The following is a 16,567-nucleotide window of genomic DNA, read 5'->3' as shown; positions in this document are numbered from 1 at the left end:
GAAAATGGAGAAGGATTAGATGGGAATTAAGAGTGACTAAATATGGGACTTCCCTGGTGGCGCAGTGGTTGAAAATCCGCCTGCCAATGCAGGGGGCACAGGTTCGAGCCCTGGTCCGGGAAAATCCCACATGCTGTTCAGCAACTAAGCCCATGGCGCCACAATTACTGAGCCTGCGCTCTAGAGTCTGTGAGCCTAGAGCCCGTGCTCTGCAACAAGAGAAGCCACTGCAATGAGAAGCCCGTGCACCGCAGTGAAGTGTAGCCCCCGCTCGCTGCAACTAGAGAAAGCCCATGCACAGCAACGAAGACCCAATGCAACCAAAAATAAATTAATAAATTAATAAAAAAAAAGAGTGACTAAATAAGCATCATCTTAATTAAGTTTCATAACAATCCACTGAGGTAGATATTATTACCTACTTTTATATTTTATAGATGGGCAGTTAGACTTAGCAAGGTTCATTTTGGAGACGGTGACTGTGCTAGGTGGAATTCTAAGATGGCCCCCAATATTCTTCTGGTGTACATTTCTTGGATAATCCCCTCTCTGAGTTGGGGGAGAACCCGTGAATATATGATGGAATATCATTCCTATGATTAGATTACATAGTAAATATGAAGGAATTTTAAAGATGTAATTAAGGTCCATAATTAGTCAACTTTGAATTAATCAAAAGGGAGATCATTCTGAGTGGGGCCTCACCTAATAATGTGAGCCTTTAGAAGAAGGAAGATGTCAGAAGATTCTCTTGCTGGCTTGGCAGAAATAAGCTGCCATTGTTGTGAGAGGGCCGTGTGACTAGGACCCGAGGGGCCAAGAGCAACCCCTGGCAGATAGTAAGACAATGGAGCAATGGGTGCAAAAAAATGAATTCTTCCAACGACCAGTGAGATTGGAAGAGGACTCCAGCCTCAAATGAGACTGTAACCCCAGCTAAGAACTTTATTTCAGCCTAGTGAGACCCTGAACCGAAAACCTGCTTGTGCTTTGCCAGGCTCCTGACTTACAGAAACTGTGACGTGGGTATTGTTTTAAGGTGCCAGTATATTGGTAATTTTTTATACAATGATAAAAAAACTAATATAGGAATGAAGGGAAAACAGGTAAATTTATAGTTTGGCAATTTTGGTCCCTTCACTTCAGACTTTCTGAAGATACGAGGTTTCTTTAATGAGATTTTTTTATACACTGGCTTTTTATAAATTCCTACTCAGAATCTAGGAGAACAAGTATAGTTTTCTCTCTCTTGTCTTCTTTCACAGAGCCCTCTCAAGGTTTACACTTCTGTAGCTCTCCCCATCCTCATATCTTTTGTGATGGAAATGACTGAAAATGAAGTAAAAGGAGAAATAACCATGAGCGTTACTTTTCACTTTAATCATTTCTTTTTTCTTACAGCGTCACTAGGAAACTTTTGAATAGATGATAATAATAGAGAAAAAACATAAGAAACATAAATATATGAGGAAATTGAGGAAGATGGAAAAAAAGGAAGTTTTAATCCAAATATATTTCTAACTTCGACAGGTTCCAAAAATGCTCCATTTGCCTGCTATGAAGAAATACAGTCTCAAACTGATAGGTTTGGGAACTGTGGTAGAGAAAGAAGCAAATATAAATTTTGTGCATGGAGGTATGCTATGCAAATATTAAAGATAACCTCTCGTGTTCTGTAAGATTCTGTTTTTAGTTTTTCTCTATATATGTCATTCATTCCAGTGGTTTCAAGTATCACATGTGTATGGGAGTAAATCTGAAATCAAAATCTCTAGCCTTGGCATCTTTCTTGTGCTACAGGCTTATTAAGCCTGTATCAATGGCTTTACTTTTTACTTTAAATGTTAGCATTAAAGTGTTACATTTTCCTTAGATATATTGCCATAAATGGAGAACCATTGTTTATTTTTTACTTTTTTGTCAAAGAAACCAATCTGATGCATTCCTAATAAATGCCTAATGCATAATAATCGTATAATTTATTATGTTTGCAGGAATCTTATATGTGGCAGATTAATTTGCACCTACCCCTTTCAAACTCCTTTCCTTCGAGACGGTGCTTCTGTGATTTATGCTTTTGTACGAAATACTGTATGTATAACTATGCACTACACAACGAAAGGTGGAGAAGATCCAATGGTGGTCAAAAATGGCTCTATTTGTGATACTGGGAGGGTAAATGACTTAAAATCTATTTTTAAAAATCTAGTTTTATTAATTCCTTTAATAAATAGTACAGTTAATTACTAGTGCTTTGTAAACTTAAATATTTGGTTAAGGAGAAAATGAATAAGCTTCGATTGGTATCTGAGGGAAATGAGAATTGTTTGATCCCCATTAGAATTTCAGTGTTGTGAGCAAGGAAAATCCAAGTGTTCTGGGGCTGGAGTGGGGAAGAGAGAAATCTTGGGAATACTTGTACTTGTAGTTAAATATTCCATAACATGGAAATTCACTTTTCTTCTTGGAGAAGAAAGAAGAAATCCCACATAGTAATATATGTCTCTTTGCGGCCCAGTAGATAAAAGCACAACTTAGATGGGGCTGCTAAGAATCAGTCTTTACCTCTTAGTTTTTGACATTTTGCAAGTTACCTAACCAGTCTGAGATATCACAACTGTATGTAAAGTGGGGATAATAATAACATTTACTCTATGGAGTTATTGCAAAGATTAAATGAGATAATAGTATAAAGTGCTTAGCACAATGCCCAGCACATAGTAAGAGCTAAATATAGGTTGGCTGTTATTATTTATTGTTATTATAATTTGTTATCTATGAGACCAACCAACCAAATCTGGAGAAAACATAGAGGAAATAAATTTACTTCAAAATCTCTACATTCTAAAAGGAGTTGTTAGACACACCACGGAGGCCAAGAACTAATGAGAAGACGGAACACATTAAAGGCTTAAAAGGGTTAGGGTGTTGGGGTTTAGAAAGGGTTTTGTGAGGCCATTTCTCTGAAGAGTGTTGTGATTTCATGTGTGAAAGGAAATCATTTTCACATACATTATTTCATTTTACCTTGAAACAAATCTCAAATAGTTCAGAAAAAGTATTATTGTACTCATTTAAGAAAACTGCAACTTAGGGAAGTTGATATTGCTAGAAATAAGGGAGTTGGGAATGTATCCTTAATCCTCTGATTATTATACTTTATACTTAAAAGAATTAATATTTGGATGTTTAATACATTCCATAATAGAATGTTAGATATCTGTAGTATATTTTAATGAAAACTTCTAATATATTTTCTTAGGAACTCGAATAATAGTGCATATTTAGTGAAAACTCCTGATTATTGAATTGATTTTCTTTCTATGCAAACTTTCAATATGTGCAGTAATACAGAATACTATTTAAACTGTGCTCTTAGGGATGGTTTTGTTAGATTTCAGGCTATTGTAATTAAAAGTGATTTTCTGATTCTGATTTTTTTTATGTCAGTCTTGTTTTATTTGTTTCTCCCATTTCCCTGCCCTGAATCATTTTTTTGGACTGTTTTTAAAGAACAATTTTAGAATCACAATAAAATGGAAAGGATGTTAGAGAGATTTCCTACACGCCCTCTTGGCCCCACACAGGCATGTCTTCCCTGTTACTAACATCGCCCACCAGTGTGGTACGGTTGTTACAATTGATCAACCTACATTGACACATGCTTATCACACAAAGAAAATAGTTTACGTAAAGCTATTGTACATCCTGTTAGTTTCTGACCTATGTTATTTTCCTTCTCTCTTAAGAACTTCTTTTAACATGTCTTGCAAGACAGCTCTCTTAGCGAAAAATTCCCTCCATTTTTGTGTGTCTGAAAAAGTCTTTATCTCTCTTTCACTTTTGAAGGATAATTTTGCAAGTATATAGAATTCTATATTCTAGGTTAGGGATTTTTTTCTGTCAATACTTTAAATATTTTACTCTACTCTTCTGACTGCCTGGTTTCTGAGGAGAAGTCAGATGTAATTCTTATCTTTGTTCCTCTATAGGTACGGTTTTAAAAAAAAGTTTTGCTTTTTTCAGGATTTATTCTTTGATTTTCTGTTTGAACACAATATGCCTAAGTGTAGGGGTTTGTTAGTTTGTTTGTTTGGCATTTATCCTGCTTATTGTTTTCTGAGATTCCTGGAACTGTGGTTTGGTGTCTGATATTAATTTGGAGGAAATCCTTAGTCATTATTGTTTCAAATATTTCTTCTGCTCCTTTTTCTTTTTCTTCTGGCATTTCCATTACATATATGTTACACCTTTTATAGTTGTCACATAGTCCTTGGATATTCTGTGTTATGTTTTTGTCTTTGTTCTTTTTGCTTTTTCATTTTCAACGATTCTATTGATATCCTCTAGCTCAGAGATTCTTCCCTCAGCTATTTCCAGTGTACTAATAAGCCCGTTAAAGGCATTTATTCATTTTTGTTACAGTGGTTTTTTTTTTCATTCCAGCATTTATTTTTATTTTTTTCTTAGGATTGCTGTCTCTCTGCTTCCATCTCCCGTCTGTTCTTGCATACTGTCTACTTCATCTATTAGAGCCCTTAGCATATTAATCATAGTTGTTTTAAACTCCTGGTCTGATAATTTCAGTATCCATGACATGTATGGTTCTGATACTGTCTCCGTTTTTCCAATTGTGTTTTTTAGCTTTTAGTATATAACCTTATCTGTTTTCTTGAGAGCTGGACATGATGAACCAGATAAAAGAACTGCTGTAAATAGACCTTTAGAAATGTGGTGGTGAGGTGTTGTGGGAAGGGGAAGTGTTCTTTAGTCTTATGAACAGGTCTGAGTCTTTCAGTGAACCTGTGCCTCTGGACTGTGAACTTCACAAGTGTTTCTCATGTTTCTTCTCCTCCCTTAGATGGGACAGGATGGCTGGAGTGGGCTGGAGTTGGGTATTTCTCTTCTTACACATGGAAGGTTAGAGCTGACTGAAATTGGGTATTTCCCTTCCCTCAGACCAGTTAGGCTCTGATAAGACATCACCAGATTAGGCTCTAGTTAACTGGTTTCTCCTGAGGGCAAGTCTTGTTAAGAACAGAGTGCTCTGGCTACTTCAAAATGGTTCCTTTTCCCCTCCTCCTGCCAGAATACAAGAAATGTTTTTCTCTAATATTTACTGTGAGAACGTTGGCTGAGCTCCTGGATGTACATCTCACAAAATTGTGGGGCTCTCCTGGAGTTCCTGACTCTCAGAGGTGTCTGTATTGCGCCTCCAGCAATTCATCAATTACAGTTCAGGCTTTCCGACGCTGGGATGGGTACCTGAGGAGGTTTCCGCTTGTGAATCTTTTCTCTGGTAAGCTGTGACTCCCTGTGTTAGCTCGTCTGTCTCTCCAATTTGGGGGCAGTGGTTTGCCCCCAAGTCACTTCTTTTATGGATCCTAAAAGAGTTGTTGCTTCTTCAGTCTGCTCAACTTTTTACTTGTTGTTAGGATGGAGTGTCAACTTCCAAACTCCTTAAATGGGGAACCGAATACCAGAAGCCTGAATCATTTCTTTAAAATTTATTTTAAAAAATAGACTTTATTTTTTAGGGAAGTTTTAGGTTCACATCAAAAGTTGCAGAAAGTACAGGGAGTTCCCATAACCACTTACCCCACAGAAGTGCAGACACCTACACTATCCACAATCCTACACTATTACATCATCCTCACCCAAAGTCCATAGTTTACATAAGACTTATTGGAAAAATCCCCAAATATTTGTAGCTTACACTACACATTTCTAAATAACACTTATGCCAAAGGAGAAATCTCAAGAGAAATTGAAAAATATTTTTAATTAAATGAAGATGAAAATACAACATATAAAAATTTGTGGGTTACAGCAAAAGCAGTACTTAATGGAAATTACTGCATTGAATGTCTGTGGTCTTATGTTATAAAATTACTGATGGTAATGTTACAATAACTGGACTGCTCTAACTCAGAAAAAAAAATTTGTATGTGTTTTTCTTTAGATTTGTGTAAATCGTGAATGTGTAGAATCAAGGATACTTGCAGACAGATCATATGAGTGTTCACTAAAGTGCAATGGACATGGAGTAAGTAAGCACATGATTCGTGTTTTCCCAAATCACCTCTCTTGGACACTTTTCAGCATCATTCGTTAATTTATTCAATGTTTATTGGGTTCCTACTGTGTGCTAGGACATGTATCTACTTAAAATGTGGGGCTGAATTGGGTTACTAAATTTGTAACCATATGTTTTAGAGGACATTGTACAGAATTAAATTGCTGATGACTCTAACAAATTTATTATTACAGTTGGGCACTTTTCAGAGGTATTAAATATTCCAATAACTACATTAGCCTGTTCGTTACGGGAAGATAATTAAGCTAAAGTTTGTGTGTCTGTGAATATACAGGGTGAGGGAAAACTATTGGTTTTATCCCTCATTTTGTAATAGACTTTTTTTTTTCCCCAGTGAGGCCAATTTACTTCCCATACCAAACAAGTAAAAGTGCAGTGGATAGAAGGTTGGATTGTCAATCTCAAGGGATAGTAGAACACCCCTATTTTATTTTTTTTCATTTTTTTTTATATTGGAGTATAGTTGATTTACAATGTTGTGTTAGTTTCAGGTGTACAGCAAAGTGGATCAGTTATACATATACATATATCTGTTATTTTTTAGATTTTTTTCCCATATAGGTTATTATAGAATACTGAGCAGAGTTCCCTGTGCTATACAGTAGGTCCTTATTAGTTATCTATTTTATATACAGTAGTGTGTATATGTTAATCCCAAACACTTAATTTATCCCTCCCCCACCTCCTTTCACCTTTGGTAACCATAAGTTTGTTTTCTACATCTGTGACTCTTTCTGTTTTGTAAATAAGTTCATTTGTACCATTTTTCAGATTCCACACATAGGCAATATCATATGATATTTGTTAGTATGATAATCCCTAGGTCCACCCATGTTGCTGAAAATGGCATTATTTCATTCTTTATTATGGCTGAGGAATATTCCGTTGTATATGTGTACCACATCTTCTTTATCCACTCCGCTGTTGATGGACATTTAGGTTGCTTCCATGTCTTTGCTATTGTAAATAGTGCTGCAGTGAATATTGGGCTGCATGTATTTTTTCTTTCTTTTTAAAACTTTTAATTTTATATTGGAATATAGTTGATTAACAATGTTGTGTTACTTTCAGATGTACAGCAAAGTGATTCAGTCACACATATACATGTATCTATTCTTTTTCAAATTATTTTCCCATTTAGGTTGTTACATAATATTGAGCAGAGTTCCCTGTGCTATACAGTAGGTCCTTGTTGGTTATCCATTTAAAATATAGCAGTGTGTACATGTCAATCCCCAACTGCCTAACTATCCCTTCCCCCCACCCTTCCCCACCAGTAACCATAAGTTCATTCTCTAAGTCTATGAGTGATTCTGTTTTATAAATAAGTTCATTTGTATCATTTCTTTTTAGATTCTGCCTATAAGCAATATCATATTTCTCTTTCTCTGACTTACTTCACTCAGCATGACAGTCTCTAGGTCCATCCATGTTGCTGCAAATGGCATTATTTCATTCCTTTTAATGGCTGAGTAATATTCCATTGTATATATGTACCACATCTTCTTTATCTACTCCTCTTTTGATAGACATTTAGGTTGCTTCCATGTCTTGGCTATTGTAAATAATGCTGCAGTGAACACTGGGGTGCATGTATCCTTTTGGACCATGTTTTTCTCCAGATATATGTCCAGGAGTGGGATTGCAGGATCGTATGGTAGCTCTATTTTTAGTTTTTTAAGGAACCTCCATACTGTTCTCCATAGTGGCTGCACCAATTTACATTGACACCAACAGTGTAGGAGGGTTCCCTTCTCTCCCCACCCTCTGCAGCAGCATTTATTATTTGTGGATTTTTTTGATCATAGCCATTTTGCCTGGTTTGAGGTGATGTCTCTTTGTAGTTTTGATTTGCATTTCTCTAATAATTAGCGATGTTGAACTTCTTTTCATGTGCCTCTTGGCCATCTGTATGTTGTCTTTGGAGAAATGTCTATTTAGGTCTTCTGCCCATGTTTTGATTGGGTTGTTTTCTTTTGATGATATTAAGTCGCACGAGCTGTTTGTAAATTTTGGAGACATCCCCTGTTGGTCACATCATTGGCAAATATTTGCTCCCATTCTATGGGTTGTCTTTTTGTTTTTTTTATGGTGTCCTTTGCTGTGCAAAAGCTTTTGAGCTTAATTAGGTCCCATTTGTTTATTTTTGTTTTTGTTTCCATTACTCTGGGAGACAGATCAAAAAAGATATTGCTTTGATTTATGTCAGAGACTGTTCCACCTATGTTTTCTTTTAAGAGTTTTACAGTGTCCTCTCTCACATTTAGGTCTAATCCATTTTGAGCTCATTTTTGTGTATGGTCTTAAAGAATATTCTAATTTCATTTTTTACACGTAGCTGTCCAGTTTTCACAGCACCATTTATTGAAGCGATTGTTTTTCCTCTATTGTATAGTCTTGCCTCCTTTGTTGCAAATTAATTGACCATAGGTGCATGGGTTTATTTCTGGGCTTTCTGTCCTGTTCCATTGATGTATAAGTCTGTCTTTGTGCCAGTACCATACTGTTTTGATGACTGTAGCTTTATAATATAGTCTGAAGTCAGGGAGCTGATTCCTCCAGCTTTGTTTTTCTTTCTCAAGCTTGCTTTGGCTCTCCAGGGTCTTTGTGTTTCCATACAAAATTTAAGATTTTTTTGTGTGTTCTAGGTCTGCGAAACATGCCATTGGTATTTTGATAGGGATTGCATTGAGTCTGTAGATCACCTTGGGTAGTATAGTCATTTTGACAATCAAAGAACATGGTATGTCTTTCCAACTGTTTGTGTCATATTCGATATCATGACTCAGCATCTTACAGTTTTTGGTATAGGTCTTTTGCCTCCTTAGGTAGGTTTACTCCCAGGTATTTTATTCTTTTTGATGTGATGGTTAATGGAATTGTTTCCTTATTTTCTCTTTCTGGTCTTTTGTTGTTAGTGTATAGAAATGCAACAGATTTCTATGTATTAATTTTGTATCCTGCAGCTTTACTGAATTCATTGATGAACTCTAGTAGTTTTCTGGTAGCACCTTTAGGATTTTCTATGTATGGTACCATATCATCTGCAAATAGTGACAGTTGTACTTCTTCTCTTCCAATTTGTATTCCTTTTATTTCATTTTCCTCTCTGATTGCTACGGTTAGGACTTCCAAAACTATGTTGAATAATAGTGGTAAGACTGGACATCCTTGTCTTGTTCCTGATCTTAGAGGAAATGCTTTCAGCTTTTCACCATTGAGTATGATGTTAGCTGTGGGCTTGTCATATATTGCCTTTATTATGTTCAGGTATATTCCCTCTATGCCCACATCCTGAAGAATTTTTATCATAAATGGGTGTTGAATTTTGTCAAAGGCTTTTTCTGGATCTATTGAGATGATCATATAGTTTTTATTCTTCAATTTGCTAATGTGGTGTATCACACTGATTGATTTGTGGATACTGAAAAATCCTTGCATCCCTGGGATATATCCCACTTGATCATGGTATATGATTCTTTGAATGTTTTGTTGGATTCGATTTACTAGTATTTTATTGAGGATTTTTGCATCTATTTTCATCAGTGATATTGGCCTGTAACTTCCTTTTTATGTGATATCTTTGTCTGGTTTTGCTATTGGGGTGATGGTGCCCTCACAGAATGAGTTTGGGAGTCTTCCTTCCTCTGCAGTTTTCTGGAAGAGTTTCAGAGAGTATGTGTTGACTCTTCTCTAAATGTTTGGTAGAATTTGCCTGTGAAGCCATCTGGTCCTGGACTTCTGTTTGTTGGGAGTTTTTTACTTACAGTTTCAATTTTAGAACTTGTGATTGGTCTGTTCATATTTTCTATTTCTTCCTGGTACAGTCTTGTCCATTTCTTCTAGGTTTTCCATTTTATTGGCCTGTATAGTCTCTTATGATCCTTTGTATTTCTGTGGTGTCAGTTGTAACTTCTTTTTCTTTTCTAGTTTTATTGATTTGAGACCTCTCCTTTTTTTTTTTTACTTTTCCTTGATGAGTCTGGCTAAAGGTTTATCAATTTTGTTTATCTTTTCAAAGAACCAGCTTTTAGTTTCATAGATATTTACTGTTGTCTCTTTGTTCTGATTTCATTTATTTCTGCTCTGATCTTTATGATTTATTTCTTTCTACTAACTTTGGGTTTTGTTTCTTCTCCTTCCTCTAGTTGCTTTAGGTGTAAGGTTAGGTTGCTTATTACTTGAGATTTTTTTTTCCCTGCTATATGACTGTATTACTATAAACTTTCAATATTTAGTTTTATGAGCTGTTTGTATATTTTGGAAATTAAGCCCTGTTGGTCACATGGTTTGCAGATATTTTCTCCCATTCTGTAGGTTTTCTTTTCATTTTGTTGATGGTTTCTTTTGCTGTGCAAAAGCTTGTAAGTTTGATTAGGTTTCATTTGTTTATTTTGTTTCTATTTCTATTGTCTTGGGAGACTGACCTAAGAAAACATTGGTATGCTTTATGTCAGAGAATGTTTTGCCTGTTATCTCTTCTAGGCTTATGTTTAAGTGTTTAAGGCATTTCAAGTTTAATTTTTTTATGGTTTGAGGCTGTGTTCTAACTTCATTCATTACATGAAGCTGTCCAACTTTCCCAGCACCACTTGCTGAAGAGACTGTCTTTTTTCCCATGGTATATTCTTGCCTCCTTTGTCAAAGATTAATTGACTGTAACTGTGTGGGTTTATTTCTGGGCTCTCTATTCTGTTGCATTGATTGATATATCTGTTTTTGTGCCAATTCCACACTTTTTTGATTACTGTGGCTTGGTAATATTGTCTGAAGTCTGGGAGGATTATGCCTCCCGCTTTGTTCTTTTTCCTTAGGGTTGCTTTGGCAATTCTGGGTCTTATATGGTTCCTTATAAATTTTAGGATTATTTGTATTTTCTTAATATATGCATTTACTGCTATAAACTTCTAAGAGCTGCTTTTACAGAACCCCAGTTTTTGTCTTTGTTGTTTCCATTTTTATTTGTTTTAAGATTTTAAAATGTCCTTTCTAATTTCTTTCTTGACCTATTGTTTGTTCAGGAGTGTGTTGTTTAATTTCTACATGTGTGTGAATTTTCTAGCTTTCCTGCTGTTGATTTCTAGTTTCATATCGTGTTGGTCAAGTAGATACTTTGTATGTTTTCAATTTTCTTAAATTTGCTAAAATTTGTATTGTGGCTTATATGACCTATCCTTGGTAATGTTCCATGTACACTTGAGAAGAATATGTATTCTGTTGCTCTTGGGTGGGATGTTCTATATATATCTGTTAGGTCAATTTGGTGTAAAGTATAGCTCAGGTCCAGCATTTCTTTGTGATTTTTTGTCTGGATTATCTTTCCATTGTTGAAAGTGGGGTATTGAAGTGTCTTACTATTATTGTCTTGTTGTCAATTTCTCCTTTCAGTATTTGCTTAGTATATTAGGTGCTCTGATGTTGGGTGTGTATATTCACAATTGTTATATCTTGCAGAGTTGACCACTTTATAATTATATAATGATCTTCCTTTTGTCTTGTTACCATTTTTTGGCTTAAAGCCTTTTTTTGTCTGATATAAGTATAGCTACCCCCTCTTTCTTTTGGGTTCCATTTACATGGGATATTTTTACATCTCTCTGAGGCTATGTGATTCTCTTGAAGGCAGACTTAGTTGGGTCTTGTTTTTTCATCCATTCAGCCACTCTGACCTTTGACTGATTAATTAATTTCATGTATTAGGGTAACTATTGATATGTAAGTGCTTAGTAATGCCATCTCTTTCATTACTTTTTGGCTGTTTTTTTGTTGTTTGTTTCAGCTCCCTTATTCTTTTTTCCTTCTCTTTTTGCCTTTTTATGAATTCATGATTTTCCGTGGTGGTATGCTATGATTGCCCTCTGTTTATCCTTTGTGAATCTACACAAAGGATAAGGTTTTTGCTACATGGTTTTTGCTACATGGTTACCATGAGGTTTACATAAAGCATCTTATAGATAAAACAGTCCATTTTAAGCTGATTGTAACTTAACTTGGATCACACACAAAAGCTCTACCGTACTATCTCCCCCCTTTTTGTTTTTGATGTCAAAATTTACCTCTTTTCATATTGTGCATGCATTAGCAAATTATAGTAAGTATAATTATTTTAATACTTGGAATTTCCCTTTAATCTGTATACTGTTGTTCAGTAGTTAACACACCATTCCCTTACAGATTTAGTTTTTAAAATCTGTGTATTTACCTTTATGAGTGTGTTGTATGTTTTCATGTTACTAATTATCATGTTTTTATTTCAGGTGGAAGAAATTCTTTCAGCATTTCTTGTAAGGCAGGTATAGTGGTGATGAATTTCCTCAGTTCTTGTTTGTCTCGGAGAGTTTTTATTTCTCTTTTACTTTTGAAGGATATGTTTGCCAGTTAAAGTATTCTTGACTGACTTTTTTATTCTTTCAACACACTGAATATATCATTTTTTTCTGTCCTGGCCTGTACCTACTGGGTTTCTATTTGTAGGTTACAATCATTTTTTTTCTCTTGCTTTATTTTACGATTCTCTCTTTGTCTTTGATTTTTGTCAATGTAATTATAATACATCTTGGAGAAGGTCATTTTGCATTGAGATAATGGAGTGATCTATTTGCTTTGTGACTGGATGTTTCAGTCTCTCCCAAGTTTGGGAAGTTCTCAGCTATTATTTTTTTAAATAGACTTTCTGCCCCCTATCCTCTCTTTTTTCCTTTTGGAACTCCAATTATTCTAATACCTGTATGTTTGATGGTTTCCCATAGATCACAAACAAATCCCATTTGATTTGTTTTCTCTTTTTCAATATTTTTTCTTTGGCTACACTGACTGGGTTATTTAAAAATTCCTGTCCTTTAGATCACCAGTTCTATCTTCTGTTTGGTCTATTCTGCTGTAGATGACCTATTGCATTTTTCTTTTTATTTATTTCATACTTCATCTCTAGAATTTCTTTTTGGTCCTTTTTTATCATTTCTACCTCTTTGTTAAATTTCTCATTTTATCCATGTGTTTATCCTGATTTTATTGACTTGTATGTCTGTTGATTCTTGTAGGCAGTTGAGTTTGTAAAAACAGCTAGTTCGAATTCTTTATTAGCTAAATTGATAAATTCAGTATCTTTGTGTTCAGTTACTGGAGTATTACTATTATCTTTTGGTAATGATATACTTCCTTGATTCTTTATATTCCTTACAGTTTTGCATTGCTTTTTTTATATTTGAAATAGTAGTCACTTCCTTAAATCTTTACTAGTTGTCTTCAGGTGGGAGATTTTATTACTGGTCTTGCTTATGTCTAGGTCTTTCTCCAACTTTATGGATATCTCTGCTCCACATTTCTTGTTCCATTTTGTGGCAGAATTTTAAGTTTGTGTGTCTTCTATGATTCTTAAAAACTCACTAAACCAGCTGCTGGAAACCTCTCTTTTGTTTTCCAGAAGGTGTGCTACAGCTCATGTTTGTGCTTTCTCCTTTGCCCAAGGACACTGGCCCGATTTTCTGAGGGCACCCCATGTCTACCAGACCTTGCTCTTGCCACTGAACTCAAATTTGCATACAAAGAGCAGGCCAAAAATTGGGGGGAGTTGTTGGTTTAGCACTTGGGGCATTGGAGGTGCCTGTGGGTCAGGTGGTGGTGGGATCCTTGGGTGAAGTTCTCACAGCACCTCATGGACAGGCTTTCTGCCGGAGTACTGAAAGCATTCATCAGGAACCATGTCCCTTTAATGCCCTTTGATATTCTTATCTGCCTCTTTCCTGATATCTGTCCCCCAGTCATAGAGGTGCTGTCTCGGTACTCTGGGTGCTATGGGAAAGAAATAGATTTCTCCAGCTATGTCCTGTATAGCTGGGTTAGCTTTGCACTCACTCACTGCTTTCCCTTTCCCCTGAGAGGTCACTGCTGGCTAGTTCAGCCCCATGCTGTGTCACATTGAGGGAGGGGTGGTGCTGGCAAAGTTACTCTTACCCTTTCCAATGTGTCCAAACTTATTTATTTATATATTTGCTCCAAAGGAATTCAGGCATCCATTACCAGGAAGGTCGGACTTCTGCAAGGCTCTCTTGTCCATGAGTGTCTGCCCAAGTCAGCACTCTCCAAGTTTTCCCTGACTACAACCAAGAGAGGCTGAGGCCTATTCACTGGCTCCTGCTTCTTCCACAGCCTATACTGAGGTCTGTGTGCCTATTACCTGATGCACAGGTGGGAAAGACTCTTCCTGGGTCCCTTGGTGTATGGTGCTTGATCCTACAACTTCCACAGAGGTGCTTTTGTTCATAGATGGATGCCAAAATTTAGTTGTTGAACAGAGGAGCCAAAAAGAGAGACATATTATGCAATCATGATGCTATCATTATGTCAGTTTTATTTCTTCCTTTCCAATCTATGTACTTTTTATTTTCTCATCGTTTCTTCCAATATGATGTTAAAAAGGAATGGTGAGAGGGGACTTCCTTGCTTGGTTCCCGATCTTAGCAAGAAGGCTTCTAATCTTACCATTAAGCATAATGTTATTGTAGGTTTTTTTTTTTAAAGATACTCTTTATCAGGTTGAGGAAGTTTTATTTTATTAACAGCTTTCTGATGGTCTTTTATCATAAATGGCTATTCAATTTTGTCATATAATTTTCTGTAACTGTGGTATGATCATATGATTTTTATTCTTTAGCCTGTTGGTTTATGATGGATTACATTAACTGATTTTCCGAATGTTGAACAACTCTTCCATAGTTGAGACAAAATTCACTTGGTTGTGGTGTATATTTCTTATACGTTGTTGGAATTGATCTGCTAATATTTTGTTGAAGATTTTTGCATCTTCATTCATGAGAGATATTGGTCTGTAGTTTTCTTTTCTTGTAATGTCTTTGTGTTTTGTATTAGGGTAATGCTGGCCTATAAAATGTGTTAAGAAGTATTCACTCTACTTCTAACTTCTGAAAGAAATTGTAGAGAATTAGTATGATTTCTTTCTTAAATGTTTGGTAGAATTCACCAGAAAATCCAGCTGGACCAATGCTTTTTGTTATGGAAGGTTACTAATTATTGATTCAATTTATTTAATAAATATAGGCTATTCATATTGTTTATTTTTGGTGTGAATTTTGTCATATTTTGTCTTTCAAGGACTTGGTTTATTGCATCAGTGTTATCAAATTTGTTGGCATAGAGTTTTTGATATTATCCCTTTATTATCTTTTTAATGTCCATGGGATCTGTAGTGATGTCCCCTCTTTCATGTCTGATATTAGTAATTTGTGTCTTCTCTCTTTTTTCTTAGCCCAGTTAGAATCTTCTCCATTTTATTGATCTTTTCAGAGAATCCACATTTGCTTTTGTTGATTTTCTCTATTGATTTTCTGTTTTCAAGTTCATTGATTTCTGCTCTGTTATTTTTTCTTTTCATATTGATATTAATATACTGTTCATTTTCTAGTTTCATAAGGTAGAAGTTTATATGATTGATTTTAGATCTTTCTTGTTTTCTTATGTATGCATTCAATGCTAGAAATTTTCCTTTAAGGACCTCTTTTGCTGCATCACATAGATTTGATAAACTATTTTCCTCTTCCATTTAATTCAACATATTTTAAAACTTCTCTTGATATTTCTTCTTTGACTCATGTGTTATGTAGAAGTGTGTTGTTTAATTTTCAAGTATTGGGGAAGTTTCCAGCTATTTTGCTAGTGCTGATTTCTAGTTTAAAGGCATTGTGATCTGAAAGCAGACATTGTATGATTTCTCTTCTTTTAAATATTGGTAAGGTGTGTTTTATGGCCCAGAATGTGGTCTATCTGGGTTCCATGTGAGGAGAGAAGAATGTATATTCTCCTGTTGTTAAATGAAGTAGTGAGTAGATGTTAATTATATCCAGTTGATGGTGTTGTGGATTTCAACTGTGTCCTTACTGATTTTCTTCTTCCAGCTGGATCTGTCCATTCCTGACAGTGGGGTGTTGAAGTCTCCAACTATTACAGTAGATTCATCTGTTTCTCCTTGTAGTTTTATTGGTTTTTGCCTCATGTAGTTTGGGGCTCTTTTGTTAGGCTGCCCCTCAGGGTGAAGCTTCAAGAAAAGCAAATAAGCCTGTTCCATAGAAAGGCCTGTGGTATATTTCAGTCTTCTGTCTTGGTGCTATGCCCTGGGGGTGGTTGCCAGCTCAAAACTGTCTTTCTGTTTATTACAGCCCCCTGGGAATCATGAATGCAAGTCCCACTGGCCTCCAGAGGCAGGAGATCAAGGGGTATCCCCTATGCGGGAATTTCAGAATCCTGGGTGCTACATGCTTGCACAAGCTCCTTCCTGGGAGATCCCAGTGACCTGTAAAGAGGCAGGGATAGAGCACAAAGTAGGTGTCCACTGGCCTCTGTCTTTGGAGAGTATTTCAGTAGGCCCCTAGATGTGTTAAATTATATGCCTGCCCATTAGGCCAGAGCTTTAAGGTAAGCAAATATGCCTCTTTACTGAGCATTTCAGCTTGCTGC

At 35.8% G+C, this 16,567-nt stretch overlaps 1 protein-coding gene across 1 annotated transcript in view; it reads left to right on the top strand.

The window, feature by feature from the left end:
- The window catches only part of ADAM32 (ADAM metallopeptidase domain 32), a 146,992-nt gene that overhangs the window by 107,967 nt on the left and 22,458 nt on the right, over positions 1-16,567 (top strand). The window contains exons 16-18 of the mRNA XM_060136298.1: positions 1,531-1,636; positions 1,995-2,175; positions 5,963-6,046. Coding sequence (XP_059992281.1) covers positions 1,531-1,636; positions 1,995-2,175; positions 5,963-6,046 — 371 coding nt within the window. The remainder of the gene's footprint in view (positions 1-1,530; positions 1,637-1,994; positions 2,176-5,962; positions 6,047-16,567) is intronic.

This window comes from Lagenorhynchus albirostris, chromosome 21 (assembly GCF_949774975.1).
Source record: "Lagenorhynchus albirostris chromosome 21, mLagAlb1.1, whole genome shotgun sequence".
Lineage (NCBI taxonomy): Eukaryota > Metazoa > Chordata > Mammalia > Artiodactyla > Delphinidae > Lagenorhynchus > Lagenorhynchus albirostris.
Note: the sequence above shows the minus strand (reverse complement) of the source record. Positions and strands in the feature narration are given on the sequence as shown.